This window comes from Aspergillus mulundensis (assembly GCF_003369625.1).
Source record: "Aspergillus mulundensis strain DSM 5745 chromosome Unknown scaffold_17, whole genome shotgun sequence".
Taxonomy (NCBI): domain Eukaryota; kingdom Fungi; phylum Ascomycota; class Eurotiomycetes; order Eurotiales; family Aspergillaceae; genus Aspergillus; species Aspergillus mulundensis.
In genome coordinates, this window is record NW_020797905.1 from 310,095 (window position 1) to 330,290 (window position 20,196).

Consider the following 20,196-nt stretch of genomic DNA (forward strand, 5'->3'; position numbering starts at 1 on the left):
GCGATGTTACGCCATATACCAATTTGATTGCATCGAGAGCGTGGTCATACACAGCACGATTATCCTGAGATTCCCATCAACACCTCAAGCGTTGGAAGGTTTGCATAATCTGAAATTGAATATGATTAAGAGGTCGACTCTAGAGCAAGATGGTTCAGAAGTATGTGGGTGGGAACAAAACAAGCGAGGAATGTTGTGAGATCTGCCTTCTGTGGGCCAACGATATTATAAAATGGTGGGCTGTGCAATGAAATAGTAACGACAAACACTGAGAAAATGGTTGGTTGAATACACCCCTTCCATCGCATGCTTCTACTCTGTCCAGCCTAGTTCTTAAACACTGTTCAGAGAAAGCTCGAGCTCCTGGAGTTCCTTCTTCAGGGTCTCGTATTTCACAGACATTTCCTCGTACTTGCTCTCCCATTCGTCGCGAGATGTCTCGAGAGCCTGCACCTTGCGTTCGTAGTGGCCAGCCTTGACGTCTGTTTGGCGGAGCCTTCCAAGGATGACGGTTAGTCTCACCGCTAAAGGAGAGGCCGGAAAAGAATGAAACATACTTCTCGTTTGTCTCGCGCAGATTCCTGTCAGCCTCCTCAGCCTCCTCCTCGAGGAGCTGTACACGCCTCTGCAGCGCTTCGTTCTGGGTATCGTGCTGGGCACTCTGGCTGGCGGCGTCCTTAGCCTCCTTTGCGGACGACTCCAGCTTCTCCACCTCAGCCTCGAGGAGTTGGTTGCGGTGGGTGAGGGATGTGATCTCTTGCTCCTTTGCAAGGTTCTCCTGCTCCAAGGTCTTCACCTTGTTCTTGAGATCCTCGTTCTTCTCGTGGGCATCATCAGCCTCGAGGCGGAGAGCGTTCATTTTCTAAAACAACAGTCAGTTTCCATTTAGTTTTCCAGAATATACATGTCAAGTTGAGCCTCTAGTTTGGACCAGATACGATGAAGCAAGGGAAAATTAAGGTGGTGGTGGTGCATGTGCAGGGCCTCAAGATAGCTCTCGAGCTACCCCGCCGAAAGAAGGGGGGGAGACAAACCTCCTTGATTCTGTCCATGATGGAGGGCTGGCAGCAAACAAATATGTATACAAGAAAGGTGGACGGAGAGATTCAGAGTCGATAAAAGGCTTTCGCTCAGCGATAAACCAGATGAAAGTTGAGAGTATGATCAGTGGGGAAGAGTTCAGGAGAAAGTGAAGGGACAGCAATACACACCAGTCGGCGGTCAGCGGGAGCCTGAGCCTTGAGGCACTGGGGGACTAAACCTCTTTCGGCGAGCATTCCCGCGGATCCTTTGTTGTCTCCACGACAACCGCGGCCAAAAGAAAACACTTGGAGGCACCCTGCATCTAGAACCACAATCGTCGTTCAAACTTGACGACTCGCATTACGACCCGATACGACAACTCTTAGCTCTTGGATGACCAGTGTCCTTGCAATACCGCCACAATGCTGGCCCTCCGCGACCAGGAAAATCTCGTTCACAACCACCAGACCGTTGCCGCGTCGAAACCATTGAATCAAAGTACCAGACAGCTACAGCCGAAGACTCCAGGAAACCGAGCCCCGAAGACTCCCTTTAAGGTGCCGTTGAAGGATGAGAACGACCCGTTAGCATTTGGAAATAAGACAGTGAAGACGCTGGGAAAACAAAATGAAAACGCTAGACCCTCCGTCAAGGATGCTTTCGTCACTCCTATGGGTACGCATAAGCCTTCTAAGTTGAGATCGATCTGTCGACATGAGAGCACCGGCTGATCAGTGTTATAGGAGACAACCGCCATCGTGCTCCCCTGGGGATGAAGACGACCAATGCCAAAGCGAGAGGCCTACAAACCCCCGCAGCCCCTGTTGGGACTATAAAGCCTGAGAGGACGACCAAGAAGGGCTCTACACAGCGCGTCAAAAAATTCTCCCCGTTCATTGAACACCCACAGCCTGAGGTTCAGGCACAGCCGACGCAGGATGACGTACCTGATATCGAGTACATGCCGCCGAAGCCCAAGGGTAATGCTGCTTCTTGTTTGCGCATCGAGGACATGGCAAGTCTAACTCTGTATAGACCTTTCCGACTACCCTGATGATATTACGTACGACACCACATTTCCCCAGTTTCGACCTGAAAACTTGGCGCTGGGTTTAGAGAGCGTTTACGGCGAAAACGAGATTGGAAGTGACGGCCTTACAAAACGGCAGCGCAAATATCAAAAGGACGCCGCCGCATATGACAGAATGGTTGACGACGCAATTCTCAAACAAATTGAAAACATCGGCTTTACTGAACACGGAGAGGACGACCAGTCGAAACGGCTTCCCGCTGCAGAGATTCCTCAACGCCGTATTCAAGCGCGAAACTCACGACTTGTTTCAGGCAAACCAAACTACTCGAGCGGTGTTTCCACACTTCGTGCTCGAGACGCCGCCAAAGCTCTTTCCGGCAACGAGCGGACTATATCACGAACTAGAGCAGTCCCGATCGTCAAACCCAGAGCCAGGATTGCTTCGTCACTTTTCCCTTCAAAGAAACCTAGAACGCCCGCCAACCCCTCTTCCATGCGGCACACTGCCGCTGTTATCGACTCTCGAACGACTGTGGGCTATACTAAAGGCAGAGAGATGTCATCCCGACTGCACGGTACGGCTAAAACATCTACAACAAAGCCGGCAGCCACACGGGCTCTATCCCCGGAGACCTATGCTCGGCCATACGGACCCCAGTCCCTCGACACGGAAAGCGACCAATTGGCCGAAGAGCTGTTTCCTGCTTACGAAGAAGATGAAGAGACTCAGAACTTTCAGCTAACTTTGTGATTTGAAGCAGTCTGGAGTCTCGACTAGCATGCCACTTGGTCATGTTCATCATTCTTACGATTGCTATTATCTCCTATTCATTCTGCTTGTCTAGGTGGAGGTCGGCGACTCGGCGTGGATCAGGCGGGTTCAGTTAAGGAATTCTTTAGGTACTACTATCATGAACGGGGCGTTTGTTACACATGTTTATTTGGGTATGGGTACAGGACGGACGGACATCTTTTTCTATGATTTACCACGCTGTTGCAAAATGGAGTTCTCCTTTCATTATCAAAAGGTCTCACTCTCACCGCTATGGTCGAGTATAAGCTTGGAACTGGTACACTAAGCCGGGGCCCACATCCAGGAACAAAGATCAGGACTAACAGAGTAAACACACCTGACCACAGCACTCTGCTAAGAGCTTTATTTCGGAGAGAATGGGGGTGCACGTTTTGTAGAAAGCGCAATTCAAGTACTAGTCTATCAAGTTAAGCTTAGCTCAAGGGTTCATGAGCTGCAGTCGAGCTTGTGACTTGGCAGATCCTCGGATGATCGGTGCCCACACGTAATTTCAGTATCCAGAGGACCAGAACATCACCGACTCTTCAGTCTTCCCACCAACCTCCCCGTGTCAACTTTTCCCATTGACACACTCTCCTCCCCCCTCCCTCTCCTCCTGACGTCTTGGTCAATTCGTCGCCCGCCATGACGAATATCCACCCCGAGTCGCCCGAGGACTTCGAGTTCATCGAGACTCCGGCTGCCTCGTGCACCACTCCCGCCGACAACTGCGGAGTGCGGACTACCTCGGTGAGCCCTCCATTGATGCCCCAGATTGCCTCAAAGGAGCTCCGAAAAGCACTCTCCTAGGTGTTTCTTACCATTGCTGACTTCCGTTCTCTGCTTATTAGTACCCAGCCATCAAAAATGCTCCGGTCCCAGCAGACGCTGCCGGCAGCGACAGCTTCTCCAACACCCTGCTCATCCTTCTGCTGGTCGTCATTCCATGGTATACTGCTAGCCAGATCGGCGGAGGCTTCAAAACCACCATCTTCTTCGCGATCTTCACTACTATTCCTATCTTGATGGCATTCTGGTCTATTGCCTCGTCCATCTCTCCCCGCAAGAACGAAAAAGCCAAGTACGCCGGCCGCCCCGTTGAGCACTACCTACACTTTCATAGTGAGCATGACCGCGCTACCTACCGCGGAAAGAGCAAGATTCCCATGGAGGTCTTCTATGAGAAGTACTTCGCCGGTGAGGTCGACTTCAAGATGGATGCTCTGGAAGCTTTGGAATTCCGTCACGACTGGGCCAACTTCCGCTTCACAATGGGTCTCTACAAGCACTTCCTCTTCGGCTTTCTTCCGGAGTTGCTCGTTCACTCTCGCTCTCAGGGTAATTGATTTCCGTCCATGGCCAACAGGTCCCATGATTAACTCGATTCTAGATGAGGAACAGGTCCGTGACCACTATGACCGCGGTGACGACTTCTACGCTTGGTTCCTGGGACCCCGCATGATCTACACATCTGGTATCATTTCCGACGTTAACAAAGAGGAATCTCTCGAGCAGCTTCAGGATAACAAGCTTGCTGTGGTCTGTGAGAAGATTGGTCTGCAAAAGGGAGACACCTTGCTTGACTTGGGTTGTGGTTGGGGTACCCTGGCCAAGTACGCTTCCGTCCACTATGGCGCCCAAGTTACTGGTATCACGCTCGGACGCAACCAAACTGCTTGGGGTAACAAGGGTCTCAGTGCTGCTGGTGTTGACGAATCTCAGAGCCGTATCTTATGCATGGACTACCGTGATGCCCCTCGCGGTCCTTACAAAAAGATCACTTGCTTGGAGATGGCGGAACATGTCGGCGTGCGCCATTTTGGTTCATTCTTGGCTCAGGTCAACGAGATGCTGGATGATGATGGAGTTTTCTTCCTCCAGATTGCCGGTCTCCGCAAGTCCTGGCAGTACGAGGATCTCATCTGGGGTCTCTTTATGAACAAGTATATCTTCCCTGGTGCCGACGCTAGCACTCCCCTCGGATTCGTGGTCGACAAGCTTGAGGGCGCTGGATTCGAGATTAAGGGAATCGACACAGTTGGAGTCCATTACAGCGCCACGCTCTGGCGCTGGTACCGAAACTGGCTGGGTAACGGTGACAAGGTCAAGGCTAAGTACGGCAAGCGCTGGTACCGCGTAAGTGCTCCTTTTTTTTTTTTACTTTACTAAAGGCAGCAACTGACTATTTAGATCTGGGAATACTTCCTTGCGTACTCCACCATTACCTCGCGCCAGGGCGGGGCTACCTGCTGGCAGATTACACTGGTCAAGAACATCAACTCTACCCACCGTGTTGAGGGTATCAAGAGCCAGTACGGCCTTACCGGCGCTCGTGACGCCGCCATTGTCAACGTCGGCAACGGCTCCGTGCCCAGCGCTCATGTTACCTTCAAGGCTTAAGTGATCTGAATTCACAAGAACATGGCATTTATATCCCGCCATGTATGAGCCCTATAATTCACAGCTGCTGGGACGGTATGGCGCAAAAAGGGGAAGGGCTGGACTGCGATGAGAAGACAACATGCATTGCGAGATTCGCGAGTGGTAAGGCAAAAGATACTAGGCGAGCTAGGATGATGGAAACGAATTCCTTCTCTCTGGACATCTACTACTGTACTATGGTTTCTGATCTACGTATATATCTTATGGTTCTCTAGCTTCGAAAGGGATGCGGGGCGTGATGCCAATCACAGATGTATTTATGATGAGATACCATGGCTCTGAGTGTATCCTACACTCTCCGGCCTACATATAATCAAGGCCTGCGTGTTCCTTTTCTTTAGACTGTAAGCTTGACCATAGATCATAATATCCGATACAAAGACATATTATACCATGCCCGTAGTCTAGTAATCACTCCCTCCATATTAGGGCATGGAATTGGACATGGTCCAAGACTGTATAACTGGACCGGCAACGTTCTATTACATGCAGGCCAGTATGTTACACCGTATATGGCGTCTATACCCATAACCTGGAGCTTGAACCAGGTCCATTATTGAATCCAGCCCACGTACCGCGATTGTTGCATTTACTACTCTGTGGTCCAATGTAAGCAGGACATAACCTTATTACACTATACTGAGCTATCCTAGGGTACCACGTCGCATCCAATCCATACTTCTCCCTGCGCTTCACGACCGATGACACGGCTTGTTATCCCGTTTCCTTTTTTCTGCGTTGCGCTGCGTTGCGCTGCGTTGCGCTGCGTTGCTTTGTGGGTGGTATATACCACTCCACTCGAGGAACCGCTTATTGTCCTCTTGCTGGTGCTTTCAATCGCTTTCAACTGCGGATCCTGGCGTTTCCATTTATTCTCTTCTAGCCAAGACGAACTGAACCTTTTCTTGCGTTACCTCTAGCTATATTGTTTTCTTAGGGAAACGAACGGTATCTGCCCTGCATGACGCAAACGACGGGGGCTCTCCAGCTCCAACCCTAGGGTAGATCCCAGGGAGCTTTTTCTGGTCCCCAATTGCAGCTCCAGGTGATTTCCCAAGTCCCGCGGTGCCCTGCGGCTGTCTGGATACTTGGTCAGACATACGACCAATGTAGATTGGTTCGCAGTAGCAATTCAGCACCCATGCCGGAGTTCTTAGGACATGTTTTGATTTGAGCTGGGTAATAAAAAAGAGCGATATGGCTCTAGGTAGAGTGCAAAGGTGAACATTCCGTGGCGGGATTGTATCAAGAGCGCTGGTGTAAAGCCCTACTTGCTCTCTGTAGCCTGTAGCCTTCCAACCTGGAGTATTATATGACTATCTGACTTTGATCAGTGCCCTTGCGGTACGCCCGCTGGCATGCATAGCACCAAGTTCTACATGTGCAGTAAACGATCCTGTAGGCCTTGTCCATACCTATCTCGCTATTTTAAAGTAAGAACATGGTCCATAACTGGTAGCATGGTCTGTATACGTCGGGTAATATGCAGCAGCTTTTGAGGACTTGGACACGTCTATAGTATTTCCATAACGAGATGCGTAGTACTATGGACCATGGTCATGGCTAACTGGCTTGAAGCAGGTGGGTCTGGATTGTATGTCGGCCAGAGAGTGCAACAGTGTAAAACATATATAGTAGGATTACGTTCAATATGTGGTGAGTGAGAAATTGGGTTAGGGTTAGGGTTGTGGACCGAACAGGAACCAAGCGGCGCAAGCTGGAGCCAGAGCCAGGTGGACAAAATGGAACGAGCACACAGGTCAGATGAGCTTTCCTCGAGAACGCAGCAAGATCCAAGGGGTCCACGCTATAGATGGATGGAATCCTTTAACCGTCCGTCCGAATCACCAGCGATAGCATCCTGGTTGTCGGACTAGGTTCACGCGCCACCGAACCAACCGTCACCTGTTTTATATCATGGAATGCCACCTAATAGTACTCCTCTCCTTTAGTCAAAGCTGTTACCGATCCCTTGGTCCCGAATGCCGCATGCTTGTATCGAGGGTCTTCGTTTTGAAGTTCTCCAAATCGCAACCGGACGTTGCCAATCTCTTTTGCCACAGGATCGGCTCCCAAGCAGTGGCCAACGGCCAGCTGATCCAATTCGGGATTCCGCGTTGTCAACAGAACACTCGAGAACGAGGTGCTTTGGGAAACGCCATTCTCGTGCAATGCGAGAAAGCCAACGATAACGCATGCAACAGTGGCTCCCAGCGCGACCGCATAGGCTATAAGCAGGTTTGCTCTGCTGTAGCTGTAGAAGTTGCGCGGGGTTGAGACAGTCATGGGGACTCTGTCATTGCCGGCGTTGAGACTAAGGAGGCTGTAGGTGAAATTGTGCGAGAGGTCTTCTATTGCCCGTGCTAGCGTCCTGTTGCGGCACAAGGTAGTCTCATCATTGCCGTAGACATATGCACTGGTGTTCCACATGTCTGGACATGCGAAGAGACCGCTCTGCACGATTGACATTGTGGTGAATGGGGTCATGGAAGAGGAGGTTTTGTTCTCTGTTAGTTCCATCGAGACGCTGGCGTATAGGGTGCCCTGGATAAGGCCGGAGAACAGCAAGTGGACCGTGAAGAAACCCGGGTTGACCTCAGGAGCTCGGAGGTTCTTGTTAAGCAGAGAGTTAGAACCCTCCTCTCGACTCCAGTTGGCCGGGGCCACGTGCTCGGCCGATATGGGTGTCAGGGTCTGGATGCTGTTTGTGAAGGTCATGTCGACCACGTATGAGGTATTCCAGAGCTGACAGACGAGCTCGGTTGGTTGTGTGGCGTTGTCGTTCCACAGCAGGTTTGCTCCAGAGGCCCAGATAAAGAAAGTATTGTTGAGGGCACTAGGAACAGCCCCGGAGGAGATGATAGTTGGCACTGGTCGAGTTACGTTCCCAATCTCATGATCCCACAGTGCTTGAAAGGAGTCGTATTGATTCCCAAGGACATCAGAGTAATTCAACCCCTGTGTCTGTACAATAACTTCGCTCAGTCGCTGACACTTGTACGACGGGCCCCAGAACTCGAGAGTGTAAGAGGAGTTTGGGAAAAGTGCAGGGACGGGAACGACCTCGAGAGACGAGGAAGTAGCTGTGAACAGGCGGCTGATGGCCGCTGAGGGTGACCGGATCCTTCCCGCTCCTGCAGTTGTTACCATATCATCCCAGAAGGCATCGGTAAAGTTAACAGTAGGGACTTGTGACTGGATAGTTCTGTTGGTCGTTTCGAGATGCACGGCCAGGGTCGAAGGCGTTACAACAGCCGTCAGCGGGATGAGCCTGGTGGATCGTCAGTATAGCCTGTCACCACGAGGCTTAATACGCACCAAGATATTATGGCCAATAGAGTGAGCGTCTTCGCGTACATCCACATGTCGGGGATGAAAAAAGACATTGGGTTGGATAGCACGGCGAACATGCCATCAATCCCGCTGAGCTTCACACTCTTCCGGCGCAGAGTGGCCCATATTTCCTGTGCTGCTGCAATCCCAACGGCAGACACTAGGGAAGACTTGACTAAGAAAGCAAGTGCAGTGCCGATTCGAATCGCCCACGCTTGTTGATCGGCTGAGTTGACGAGGGTGTTGTCGAGGCTGCGGTAGTAGAAGTGATGGCCCGTTGCCAGGCCGGCGCCGCAAAGAAGGAGACCAACCATTAGAGTTGGACATCGCCATCCAATTCCCCATGTAACAGGCGAGCTTTCATCATTGTCGAGTGAAGGTTGCTGATCGGGACCTGACCCGAGGACGCGGGCATATACAGCATGATCATTCTTGCATGGGCGCATATTGGCTGGTTAGACGGTTGTTGTCATTTCTGGCAGTTGCGAACTGGCCATCAGTTCTTATCATATATGCGGCTCAGGGCAAGGCTCAGGGCAAGGCTCTGGCAGCCCACCACCAGGCTTCTCGTGTTAGCCGCCGATGCCGTGAACCAGAGCGCGTATTAGCGTTGATCGTGGCCTGTTGCATCAGCCGTGCAGCCTAGCAACGCTTCGGCCTATCAGTGCGCGTGTTCTCCTCTCTTGGCGCGCATATACGGGGTTGACACGAAGTCATGACCATGTTGTGGAAGCAATTTCAACTTCCAACTGGGCAGTTGGGCGTCGCCGTGTCCGGGGGAAGGGGTGGTCGGGTCACTCATGAGTCATGACTAGTGGTCATGGACAGGGGTATGTCGAACTTGTCTCAGAATATGCCCCTGATTTAGGTCCCCCTTTGTGAACAGAAAATTGATAATCTGTCAGGTGGGGTCGCGATCTAGTTAGATTATATTAGTCCGTACCGGTGCGATGATCACGTCTCTGAGACGGGCCCTGGTCGGAAGGAGGAAGGCAGTTCCTGGGATATAGATGGCTTATTCTCTGGTAAACCGACCTAGCGAGAGATTAAACGACAACCATGAAGATTCATATCAGACAGAAACATACCGGTTTCCAGGTCATATCCAGCTCTAACCCAAGACTCCTGGCCCTGATATTTCTGGATGAACACCTGGACGAACTGCTTGGTCGCATTGGGAACCTCCGAAGCCTTTGGAAGGTACTCTGCATGCTGAGCACAGTACCGTAAGAGGAATATTATGTCCTGGGCATCGGATGACCTTTTGTCACCAGTCGAGCGCTCCACAACTGTACGGCATTTTGCGTTGAGCAGCAAAGCAGGCTTAAGGACCTTGATGTTCCCAACAGTGACCACTTCGGTGTTCTCATCAAACGCCTCTTTGAACATCGTGGGAGGTGCGAGTACCTCAATGTCAACAGGCATTATGCCCTTGAAGGTGGTATACTTGGTTCTGGGTTCGACGTCGAAATCATCCGATGCTCGCAGCAGCTGTCGCGCGGCGAAAGCCTGGCCTCGCAAGACAACGAAGTCGACGTCCTGTGTCGTTCGATTCTCACCCAGGACGCAGCAAGCAGCACCGCCAACAACCGCGTATATGGTGTTTGGGGAAAGTGCATTTGCGACTGCCGTTGCGGCGTCGCGTATCTGTGTTGGCGAATGCTGCATTGGGATACGGTTCAACGAGGTCGTCATAATTCCTGTATGGACACAACACCAGTACTCCAAGGCAATGTGATGGGACCCGGCCCTGGACGAGGCGAAATGACAAGGTTGGTTGGTCAAGTGCAAAGTAAATGGTTTCGAGACAAATGCTGGAGATATGACACCACTGCTCGGAAAGAAGAATGCTCAAGCAATGCGTAGCTGGGAACCTTGGAGTAGGCGTGAACGATCCAAGAAAGGCTTCGGATAGCACATGTTGAGAAATGAGCTCCATTGGGTACCTACCTCTAGGCGCCAGCATAGCCGCACGCATATATATATATATATATATATACCTTCAGCTCTCCGCCTGGGACTAAGCGCTGTATCATATAGTTCTTCAGCTGCCAAAAATCTCCTGTTTCACACAACTTCTAGAGTACCTGATCGTTAGTTCCAAGTTCCAAGTGCCAGTCTATACACCTCGATTCCTGAACCTGATTGGTTGATGTGGAAGCTGGTCACGTGCCTCACCCATGCCTCAGCCACTGTCGTGTCTGGAGCTTCTTCCCTCTTCACATCTCCCCTCTAGGCACCGGTCTCATCAAACACGACCAAAGCATGTCGGACCATACCATAATTGCCGTTAAGCATCAGTCTGGGACGAGGTACGATTCTTGCTTCATCCTGGGGGACAACGAAGTTCCATATGTCGTCTGGTTCGAAGATGCCGTCCTTCTCTATGGTGTCCCCACTGTGGTCTTTGATCTATACATCCTTGTTCCAGACCTCGGTGTAGCCTCTAGATGCCTCATCAAAGCTGGATGGGCCCTGGATACGGAGTCACCACGTCGAATTGGAGATGCCGAAGTGGATATCCCACAAATCCCACTGCTATGTCCTAATGGCGCGACTAAAACTGTCCTGCTTCTGGCGTCTGACTGGAAGGTTTCTTTAACAGCCAGTTCACCCTTTGATCATGTATCTCTGACGCTTGCCTCGATGGTTGACGGTGTGCGGATTACGGAACGATTGCCAGACAAAACGGCGTCCTTCCCCACATTACCAGGACTACTCGATGCCCTGATTGAGAGTTGGCTAGATGGTCCTAGCAATCACAATGTATTGCATCATCTGGCCATTATGCTCAACTACCTTTACGCATATGCTCTTGCCCTGAAAGAGGCATCCTTTGCTGACCAGCTAAGGTATGAACATCGCCAGTTTCACTATGATTTGCTGTCTGGGATGGATTCGTCGACATTGCTTTTCAGAGAGCACGAACGTAAGATACGAGAAGCACTCCTCGTGGGCGAGTATAAATTGCAGCGATGCTCAGCACCGGACAGCAAGGACCTTTTTCCGAGTTGGGAAGGCGTTCGCTTACCAGACCCTCCAGAGGGAGAGTTTCGCTCGGCTGATTGAACCGCCTGTTCCTCAATGCCACAACGGTGCTTTTGACTTTCCAATATACGCCCGAAATTTCTGTAGAGGTCAGAGGTCAGAGCCGACTGCCATTATCACGGGGTAGGATAGAAAGAGGACAACCCTGGGAGGAATGACTCTCAGTAAGCACGAGATGAGCAAGGACACTTGTCGCCCATTCCTCAAGTCGTGAGAGGCCGCCGCCTAGTATCTTGTCAGTCTCACAGGTTAGGAGTTGTGTATCTGGTTGATAGGAAGTTGAAGGCTCGCAAACGCAGGCCCATCCTTGACCATCGCACAAGCAGTATTGAGGACATTTCCTTGCACCCTAACGGGGCCGTCTGCGCAGGTCTTTCAGTTTAGTCCAGTGTCGAGACTTTACCTGTCCAGCCCCTGTGCTGCCCCGGACACAGGGAGTTCTCTTGCTTCTTCTGCTCAACACAGAGACATTTCTTCTTGATCGGAACTGTCAAGCGCACCTCGTGGTGGTCATATGCTTCGGGTGCATTTTCCTGGGCTCGAGCAGGTCCGTTCACTCACACCCAGGGCCAAAGCTACCCTACCCTACCCTACCCTGCGCAGTCATTGACCACATGCACAGCGCCTTCATCGCGATTATCTCCGCCCCCGTCGTCGCCCTCAATCTCTCCTACATGATGCCCATCCTCGTCAACTGCCTACAAGGCCGCTCCACGAACGGAAATGGAACCTCTCCCACGCGCTGGGCAGGGTCGCTGGCATCGTTGCACTGTTGTATATTATCCTGACGTCGAGTCGGTGCTCATCGACTTCCCGCCTTCGTACCACGTCACGGGGTGCAGCATGAGTACATCCACCAAACCCTGCCCTAATTGTAACCTGCAAGCTAATGTTCGGGTTTCCACTCATATACAGACCACTGCATCGCTGACTTTGCGCTGCCGCTACCACCGTCTCCGTCTTTCAGTGGTTTGTTGATGTCGCAGGAACCTTACTGGGCCGGGGATCGACTGGGCGACCGGCGCCTTGGCGGTGCGAGAAGGCGAAGCCACGGCGTCCGGAGTCGTCTACAAAAATTGAATGACGAGACACTGAGGACTTGTGGTAGCGCAGATGATGGTTGCACTGGTGGGGGTGTATGGGGTGTGCGACTGTACCCTAGAATCTAGTGCTAGGGTTAAACAAGTGGAGACATAAGAGTTGCATGACTGTGATATGAAAAGCCAGCTCAGGTACGCTGGAGCACTCTAGCATTGATGATGGTACCGCAGGGTGTCTATGATGTCCATATTATGTAGACTGGCTGGGTTGGGATGTGCTGAACCCTAACCCTAGTTAAGGGGTCGAATAGGAATGGGTGTCATAGATGTGACGAATACATTGTTGAAGGAGCTCCAAATTGAGATTGCAAAGGGGCATGCATCGAGTCTCAAGTCTCTGATCAATCAACCCGCTACCTAATGCTGTTGCATGAAGACCAGTAAGTCATCGTCCAGAGGCTTAAACTCCACAAACGCATCAACCGGCTTCTGCTCCCTATCAGGCCCGACAAATCCCCTGAGCTCCAAGCTATACTTCGTCTCCAGATCCTCACCCGCGGAGATTGTATAATTGGCCGGCTCCTTGTCAACAAGCCGCAGCGCATCCCCACAGGCAAAATGCGGCTTTTCCACGGTGACAGTCGAGTCTCCTCCACTCTTCCTATTATCAAGATTGACACCTTTAACCTTTAAAGTCCCGTTCCGAGTCATAAGTACCTCCACTTCGATATTCGCGACACCCTGCTCGCAAGAGGCTGGAACCGCAAACTCGCCGAGAAACACATCTCGCGTCGTCTCCGTCTCCGGAACATACAAATCGCCCATCTCGTACATAGCGTGGTAGTCGAGACAGGGGAGATCGCGCATATAGACCTTGGCCGTCGCGGTGTTGTCGTCACAGGGGATGCTTAACGATGCTTTCTGATAGACAGGCAGAGACTGACACGGACTAAGAATCTCAGCCCAAGCGTCATCGCCATTGCCATCAGAATATATCCCAACTGGTGGTCGACGGGTTGAACAGCAACAGGGGACCCAGTCAGCGTCTCCCTCGCCGCTCATCCACCCACTGACCAGCGTAGCACCCCAAACGCCCGCCGTCTCGAGAAGCGGCGTATTGGCGATCCATGCGTTGGGGAAATAGTCCTTTATACTCCACTGGACATCGTCATATGTAGGCCCTGGGGTGTAGATGACCAAGTCGGTTATTTGTTTCGGGGTTAGAGCGGCCTTGTAAAGAAGCTGGTCCAGCACAGGGCGCACTTCGTCACCTCGTCGGGATACCAGGTTTGTCCTGATCGTGGCCAGTCGGTCGACCATGCCCATATCGGTTTCTAGAATCGAAAGATAGAGCATGGCTCGTTCTATCTCGAGATGAAGGACATACCGCTCTCCCTCGTAGGAGAGGTCGTCCAGACCCAGGGAGATTATCATGCTGGTAGCTTCGTGCATTTGACGGACTATTGGGAGCCCAATCCGCTTCCCAGCTCTTTCAAGATCCTCGCGATCAGTATCAGTGAAGAATGGCGGAATCGTGACCACTGCTCCGGTAATGTTCGGGCCGATATGGGCATCCGCTATATCTCGTAGCTCTGCGAGAACAGGGGCATAGATCTCGTCGGGCATGAAGGTGTATTCTGTCCCGTTGGATAAAAGTCCCTGCACCACATCCGTGACCTTAGCCTTGGGCCAAGCTTCTGGAGGCGTGATATCAAGATTCGTAGGCTTGAAGATCCCGGTGTTTTCAGCTCGTTGGTGGCTACAAGGGACCTCTTCTTATGAGCGTTTGCGTTTGGGACCGTAACGTAATCATTCTATCAGATGGGAACGATTGTGGGCGCGACATACCTAATTGCCATCACGCTCCCAAACATATTCGTACTTCCGATGGCCTTTTCGCCACGGCCGATGCCGGGACGGTCATTGAAGACACCCACATAGGGAGTGAAATGGTCGACACCCCATCTGTCGGTGAAGACGGTGACCTGGCCGTCCTTAATGGCACCGACGCGAACCTCCCGGCCGAGGTGGATTCCGATTACTGCCTCCGTAATTAGCAATGGTAGTAGTAGTAGGTCTGGCTACTCACATTTTTCCGGAGGGCCATCGTATCCCCCGCACGCTGACGCTTGGAGCAAACACAGAAAGAAGAATATGCATGTACCCCATACGCTCATGTTGGAACTCGAGTGTTGTCGTCGACGCATGATGATTGGCAAGCTCGTTCTAACAGGTGGGTGCCCGCCTAAGAAGGGGAAGTCTGTTCTAACTTGCGGAGAAGCGCATGATCCTCAATTTCATGGTTTCCTCCGACTGTCTTTACAAGACTCCAGTGATCTTGACAGCATGTCCTTAAAAGTGGAAGTTGAGAATTGACTTTGGCCTAGGATGATTCCAGATGAAGCTAAGCCGCTAGTCTCAGATCTGTCCCAAAAAGGCAGAAGGTACCCCGGGCCCCTTGTGCGTCACGTGGAACACCGATGGCATCGCTTGACTGATGGTCTCCGGCGGCAAGAGAGGGGAGTGATATAGGTAACTATGATGATACTGCTTTGACGGCAGGAGCAAAAAAAATCCAAAAACATACAACAGCTGGGATTCGCATGTGGTCACCCACCATACTACTAACCAGCCGGCGTGTGGCTTAAGTACGGCTGAGCGGACGGGAAGCCCTGTTCTCCACACCCTGTGGTCGTATGTGCTTTATGTCCAATTGAAATGGCTTATGACAAATGTTTAAACTCTCTCGTATAGGTTTCTCGTGGCCAAGTTACCCGGGGTAGGAGGGCGGATACAGGAAACGGGAAGACCCCGGGAAAATTAGAGGCTTTCATCTCAAACAAGAGTTCGAATCGTGCTTTATTAAGGTCCTACGGTTTGAACATAACGCTGAATTCAATAACCAAATACGCAAAGGGAATCTAAAGAACAACCTAACAATCCAGACCAAATGACAATATCCCAGCTCCAGGCCCTAATTTCCAGTCGCAATGCTATGCCTCACACCTAACGACCCATTCGTCAAGAATGATCTCGTGTCTTGTGTCTTCACTGCAACGTCATTTACCTCGCTTCCATCTGTAACCGGGGTACCATAACCACCACCACCTGGAGTATGGATAATGATCCGGTCTCCAGCACCGAACATAGATGTCTTCCTGGGCCCTAAAGAGACCATCCGCGAGGCCCCAGTAACGGGGTCCTTGCGCACCCAGATGTTCTGACCACGTGCTCCCTCACTGCCACCCTCAAGACCATACGGCGCCGTAACGCGTCGATCCGTAAGCACCGAAACCTGCAGGGGCATCGTGAACTCAATCTCACGGATAGACCCGTCTCCACCGCGCCATCGACCCGCGCCACCGCTTCCATGCCGGATCGAGAATTCATGCAAGATGACGGGGTACCGCTTCTCGAATATCTCCGGATCCGTGATGCGGGTGTTGGTCATGTGTGAATGTGTTGCGGAAGCGCCGTGCCAGCCTAATCCGGCGCCTACACCACCGCAGATGGTCTCGTAGTACCCGAAGCCCTTTTTAACTTCACCCGTGACGGGATCTGTGCCGCCGCAGCCGAAGGAGAGGTTGTTCATTGTGCCCTGGGAAGCGGCGGCGGCGTTGAAGGCGCGCAGCACGAGGTCGGTTACCTTTTGCGAGGTCTCGGTTGTGCAGCCGACGGTTGCGGCGGTGGGGGAGGGGGTTAGGATGGTGTTGTCGGGGCAGACAACTTTGATGGGCTTGAGGCAGCCTTGGTTGAGGGGAATGTCGGTTGCAATCATGCAGCGGAGGCAGTACTGACCGAGTTAGTTTAAGAATGGATCGGCTTTATGGAGGGATGCTTACCATGATGACACTGTATGAGCAGGTGGGAGGGGCGTTAAGGTTGCCGGAGTGCTCTGGACCAGTACCGGTGAAGTCGAAGACGGCGTCACCGGTATCCTTGTCGATGGTTACCTTGAGCTTGAACGGGATGCCGTCGTCGTTGTACTCTGTGGCTTTGAGAACACCACCTTCGTATTTGGCAGCAAACTGTTTTAGGAGATCGCGCACTGCTTGAGCAGAGTTCTCCTGAATCGCGTACATATAGCGCTCGACTGTTGGCCAGGTAAACTCCTTGACCATGGCCTTGATCAGCTCGATACCCTTCTGATTCGAAGCAACAGCAGCCTTCAGGTCAGCAATGTTCTCAACCAATGTCCGGGTACCACTACAGCCGGGGAATGACGCTGGCTCGTCGTAGAGACGCTTGATAAGACCAGCTTCATCAAAGACACCCTCCTTGATCATCTTGAATGATTCAATAGCGGCACCTTCCTGCCATAGTTCGGTACTGTTGGGGGGCATGGAGCCTGGCACAATACCACCAATATCTGCGTGGTGACCACGGTTCGCGACGAAGAAGATGACTTCCTTGTCCTCCTCGTCGAACACGGGTGTGATAGTGGTGATGTCAGGCAGATGGGTGCCGCCAGCCCGGGGGTGATTGCTGATAATGACATCGCCTGGCTTCAAATCACCCTTGTGCTTTTGCGCCTGATACGCAATCGCAGAGCTCATGGACCCAAGATGGCTGGGGATATGCGGAGCGTTTGCCACGAGGCCTCCATCGGCGGAGAAGATGGCGCAAGAATAGTCCAAACGTTCTTTGATGTTGACTGAAATCGATGTCTTCTCCATCGTGTGTCCCATCTGCTCCGCCACTGTCATGAAGCGGTGGCCAAAGACACTAAGCTGCACGGGGTCGACAGTCTGGGTGTCAACAATTTGCTGATCTGCCCGGTCAACTTCGAGAACGACGTGTTCAGGAAGAATGATAGCCTTGCTCAGGTGGTCGACGACAATGGTTTGAGTCTTGTCGATGATCATAGCGGGGCCGGTGATGTGCACTCCAGCGCTCAATGACTTGAGCTCGTACACGGGAGTCTCCGTCCAACCATACTTCTCAAAGAAGATCTGGCGCGAGAAAGCAGGAGTCGGGCATGGTGTCAGATCGTTAGAGTTGTACTTCTTGAGCTCCTCGAATGGGCTGGAAATGTTCAGCACTCGAGACTTGCCCACGCTTCGGACACGGACGTCATCGACCAAGATGTTGCGAGATTGCGAGAAGCCAAACTCCTGTGTATGCCGGGCAGTAAATGCATTACCGGCGTCTGCCACATCCTCAGACAGTGCGATCATCAAAGAGGTATCACTTCCCTGATACCTCATGTTCAAGAAGCATTCGTGCTCTGTCAATGAAGCATCAAAGCCCTGAGTTTCAAGACCTTTGGCTCCTCGATCTGACAGCGATGCAAGGCGGGCCTTGATCTCGGACACGGCTGCTTCAGAGAAGGTGATGGCAGCCGGCTCTTGGTTCTCAACAACCACATCCGCCAGAGCCATTCCGTAGGCAGAAAGGATACTCGAGTACGAGGGAATGATAGCCCGCTTGATACCCAGATCGCGAGCAACAAACACAGCATGCTGGCCCCCTGCACCTCCAAAGCAACCCAAATTATGGCTAGCTGCGCCGTAGCCGCGCCCTTCGCTGAGGGTTCTGATAGGTCGAGTCATGGTGGCGTTCGCAATAGCCAGGAAGCCAAGAGCCAGAGTTTCTGGAGTGAACGGTTCACCGCCGTCCTTTTCACTGTTGACCTTGTCCGCAAGGGCGCTGAACTTCTCCTTGACAGTATCGAAATCCAACTTGCGAGGGAAGGTCTCAGGGATGATTCGACCGAGGAGGAAGTTGGCGTCAGTGACAGTTAGAGGGCCTCCACGGCCATAGCAGGCAGGTCCAGGATTGGCACCAGCACTGCTAGGGCCAACTTTAAGGAGGCCACTCTCCCATGCTAGAATAGAACCACCACCGGCAGCAACGGTATTGATGTCTAACATTGGCGTTTGGAGTGAGACTTCTGCAATGGTGCTCTCGAAAATATGTTCAAGAGAGCCGGAAAACCGACAGACGTCCGTGCTGGTTCCGCCCTGCTCAATTGATCAGTATTAAGCTATATGACAGAGCAAGGAACTCACCATGTCAAAGCCTAGGACGGGAGTGCCATCAGCATCATCGTAACATGTTCTCGAAAGGCCAACGACACCTCCAGCAGGGCCACTCAAAACACCACGTAAGCCAGTAAACTTAGCCCAGCTTGTCAAGCCACCATCTGATTGGCAGATAAGAAGTTTGTTGGCACTCTCATCTTCCAACTGGCCCTTGAAGTTCTTGCGGAAACCATCAAGGTAGGCAAAGGTCATAGGAGTAAGGTAAGCGTCTGCAACGGCCGATTGACTTCGAGGGACGAACTTGGCCATGGATTGAAGAATAGAAGAAGCAGAGACCTTGAAACCCATCTCTTCGGCAAGTTTCTGCACCTGGAGCTCGTGCTCTGGATAGGTGTAAGCGTGCATGAAACCGATGGCAATGTTCTGAAAGCCTTGGGCCTTGAGTTTCTCAAGGTCTGCCCGAACAGCCCCAAGGTCCGGTTTCTTCATAATTCGCACAATCTCGCCAGTTTGGCCCGTGACCAGCGCCGGATCTGACGAGACGTCGATGGGAGTTTCAGGTTCAGGGGCCTCGCTAGCTCCCTCAATAGTGATACGCTCATCAACTTCAACCACTGTTTCGTAAAGCTGCTCTAACCGTTGAACAGAAAGATCAAATAGATTGGGTCTGGTTTGGTTGCCAATAAACAGGATATCCCGGAAGCCCTTTGTGACGAGGAAGGCCACCCGGTCTCCCTTTCGTTCCAATAAAGCATTGGTTGCGACTGTTGTTCCCATGCGGATTGACTCAATGGGCTCGAGGTCTAATAATGAGCCCCTGGGTATTGAGGCTCCTGAGGCAATCTCGAGAACCTGTCTAATACCCTCTGTTGGCGCGTCATCGTACTCATCGGGACATACCGAGAGGATCTTGAAGACTATGTGCTCCTCGCGGCCGGGAACTTGAGCCCACACATCGGTAAACGTTCCGCCCCTGTCGATAGCAATTCGGATGCCCTGGGTGGCCATTGTGAGAGTAAGGAGTAGGGAAGAGGCAAAAGGAGTGAGAAGAGGAGGAGGGCGAAGCGGGTGAGAGGGGCGGGGAGAACAAGGAGGAGAAATTTAGGGTAGAAGAAGAAGAGGTTGGAATTGAGGAATGAGTGAACATCTTGACTTTCCAAGACCTCTGGTTTATATCCAAGATAGGGCGCGATGTTGAAGGTCCGATTGTGGAGGGGTGAGGGGAAGTTCGCCCATTGGTTGACTCGGTAAGATTGGAGATGCCGGAGGATTCAGTCGGTAGCGTGACATTTGCCGTCTCCAACGCTCCGGCAACTCTTCATCTTCAGTCTCTCAGCCGTTTACCCCGGACCCCACAATTGCTTTGCTCCATGCGACCGAGACCGTGCAGTCTGCATTGGTACTGACAGGAGAAAAGATTCCACACTAAGTCACCCTCGATGAGTAGCCGTGGACCAAGGCGCCCAAGGCGGCTTCTAGCAGCGTGAGCACTTCACACCA

At 52.0% G+C, this 20,196-nt stretch overlaps 7 protein-coding genes across 7 annotated transcripts; 3 read left to right on the forward strand and 4 right to left on the reverse strand.

The window, feature by feature from the left end:
* Positions 1 to 333: 333 nt before the first annotated feature.
* DSM5745_10893 (tropomyosin) lies at positions 334 to 859 on the reverse strand (the record flags this gene model as incomplete). Its single annotated transcript, XM_026752909.1, has 2 exons — positions 334 to 496; positions 558 to 859. The coding sequence occupies 2 exons, from the start codon at positions 857 to 859 to the stop codon at positions 334 to 336; spliced, it is 465 nt and encodes a 154-aa protein (XP_026598547.1).
* A 586-nt stretch (positions 860 to 1,445) lies between these two features.
* DSM5745_10894 (uncharacterized protein) lies at positions 1,446 to 2,807 on the forward strand (the record flags this gene model as incomplete). Its single annotated transcript, XM_026752910.1, has 3 exons — positions 1,446 to 1,698; positions 1,767 to 2,003; positions 2,059 to 2,807. The coding sequence occupies 3 exons, from the start codon at positions 1,446 to 1,448 to the stop codon at positions 2,805 to 2,807; spliced, it is 1,239 nt and encodes a 412-aa protein (XP_026598548.1).
* Positions 2,808 to 3,494: 687 nt separating this feature from the next.
* DSM5745_10895 (putative cyclopropane-fatty-acyl-phospholipid synthase) lies at positions 3,495 to 5,249 on the forward strand (the record flags this gene model as incomplete). Its single annotated transcript, XM_026752911.1, has 4 exons — positions 3,495 to 3,599; positions 3,701 to 4,187; positions 4,240 to 4,985; positions 5,040 to 5,249. 4 exons carry the CDS (start codon positions 3,495 to 3,497, stop codon positions 5,247 to 5,249), a joined length of 1,548 nt encoding a protein of 515 aa, XP_026598549.1.
* Positions 5,250 to 7,220: 1,971 nt separating this feature from the next.
* On the reverse strand, positions 7,221 to 10,319 carry DSM5745_10896 (uncharacterized protein; the record flags this gene model as incomplete). Its single annotated transcript, XM_026752912.1, has 3 exons — positions 7,221 to 8,562; positions 8,610 to 9,075; positions 9,713 to 10,319. 3 exons carry the CDS (start codon positions 10,317 to 10,319, stop codon positions 7,221 to 7,223), a joined length of 2,415 nt encoding a protein of 804 aa, XP_026598550.1.
* Positions 10,320 to 10,889: 570 nt separating this feature from the next.
* On the forward strand, positions 10,890 to 11,693 carry DSM5745_10897 (uncharacterized protein; the record flags this gene model as incomplete). Its single annotated transcript, XM_026752913.1, has 1 exon — positions 10,890 to 11,693. The coding sequence occupies one exon, from the start codon at positions 10,890 to 10,892 to the stop codon at positions 11,691 to 11,693; it is 804 nt and encodes a 267-aa protein (XP_026598551.1).
* A 1,436-nt stretch (positions 11,694 to 13,129) lies between these two features.
* On the reverse strand, positions 13,130 to 14,889 carry DSM5745_10898 (uncharacterized protein; the record flags this gene model as incomplete). Its single annotated transcript, XM_026752914.1, has 3 exons — positions 13,130 to 14,471; positions 14,561 to 14,753; positions 14,802 to 14,889. The coding sequence occupies 3 exons, from the start codon at positions 14,887 to 14,889 to the stop codon at positions 13,130 to 13,132; spliced, it is 1,623 nt and encodes a 540-aa protein (XP_026598552.1).
* Positions 14,890 to 15,686: 797 nt separating this feature from the next.
* On the reverse strand, positions 15,687 to 19,704 carry DSM5745_10899 (uncharacterized protein; the record flags this gene model as incomplete). Its single annotated transcript, XM_026752915.1, has 3 exons — positions 15,687 to 16,505; positions 16,555 to 18,675; positions 18,724 to 19,704. 3 exons carry the CDS (start codon positions 19,702 to 19,704, stop codon positions 15,687 to 15,689), a joined length of 3,921 nt encoding a protein of 1,306 aa, XP_026598553.1.
* Between the last annotated feature and the right edge of the window lie 492 nt (positions 19,705 to 20,196).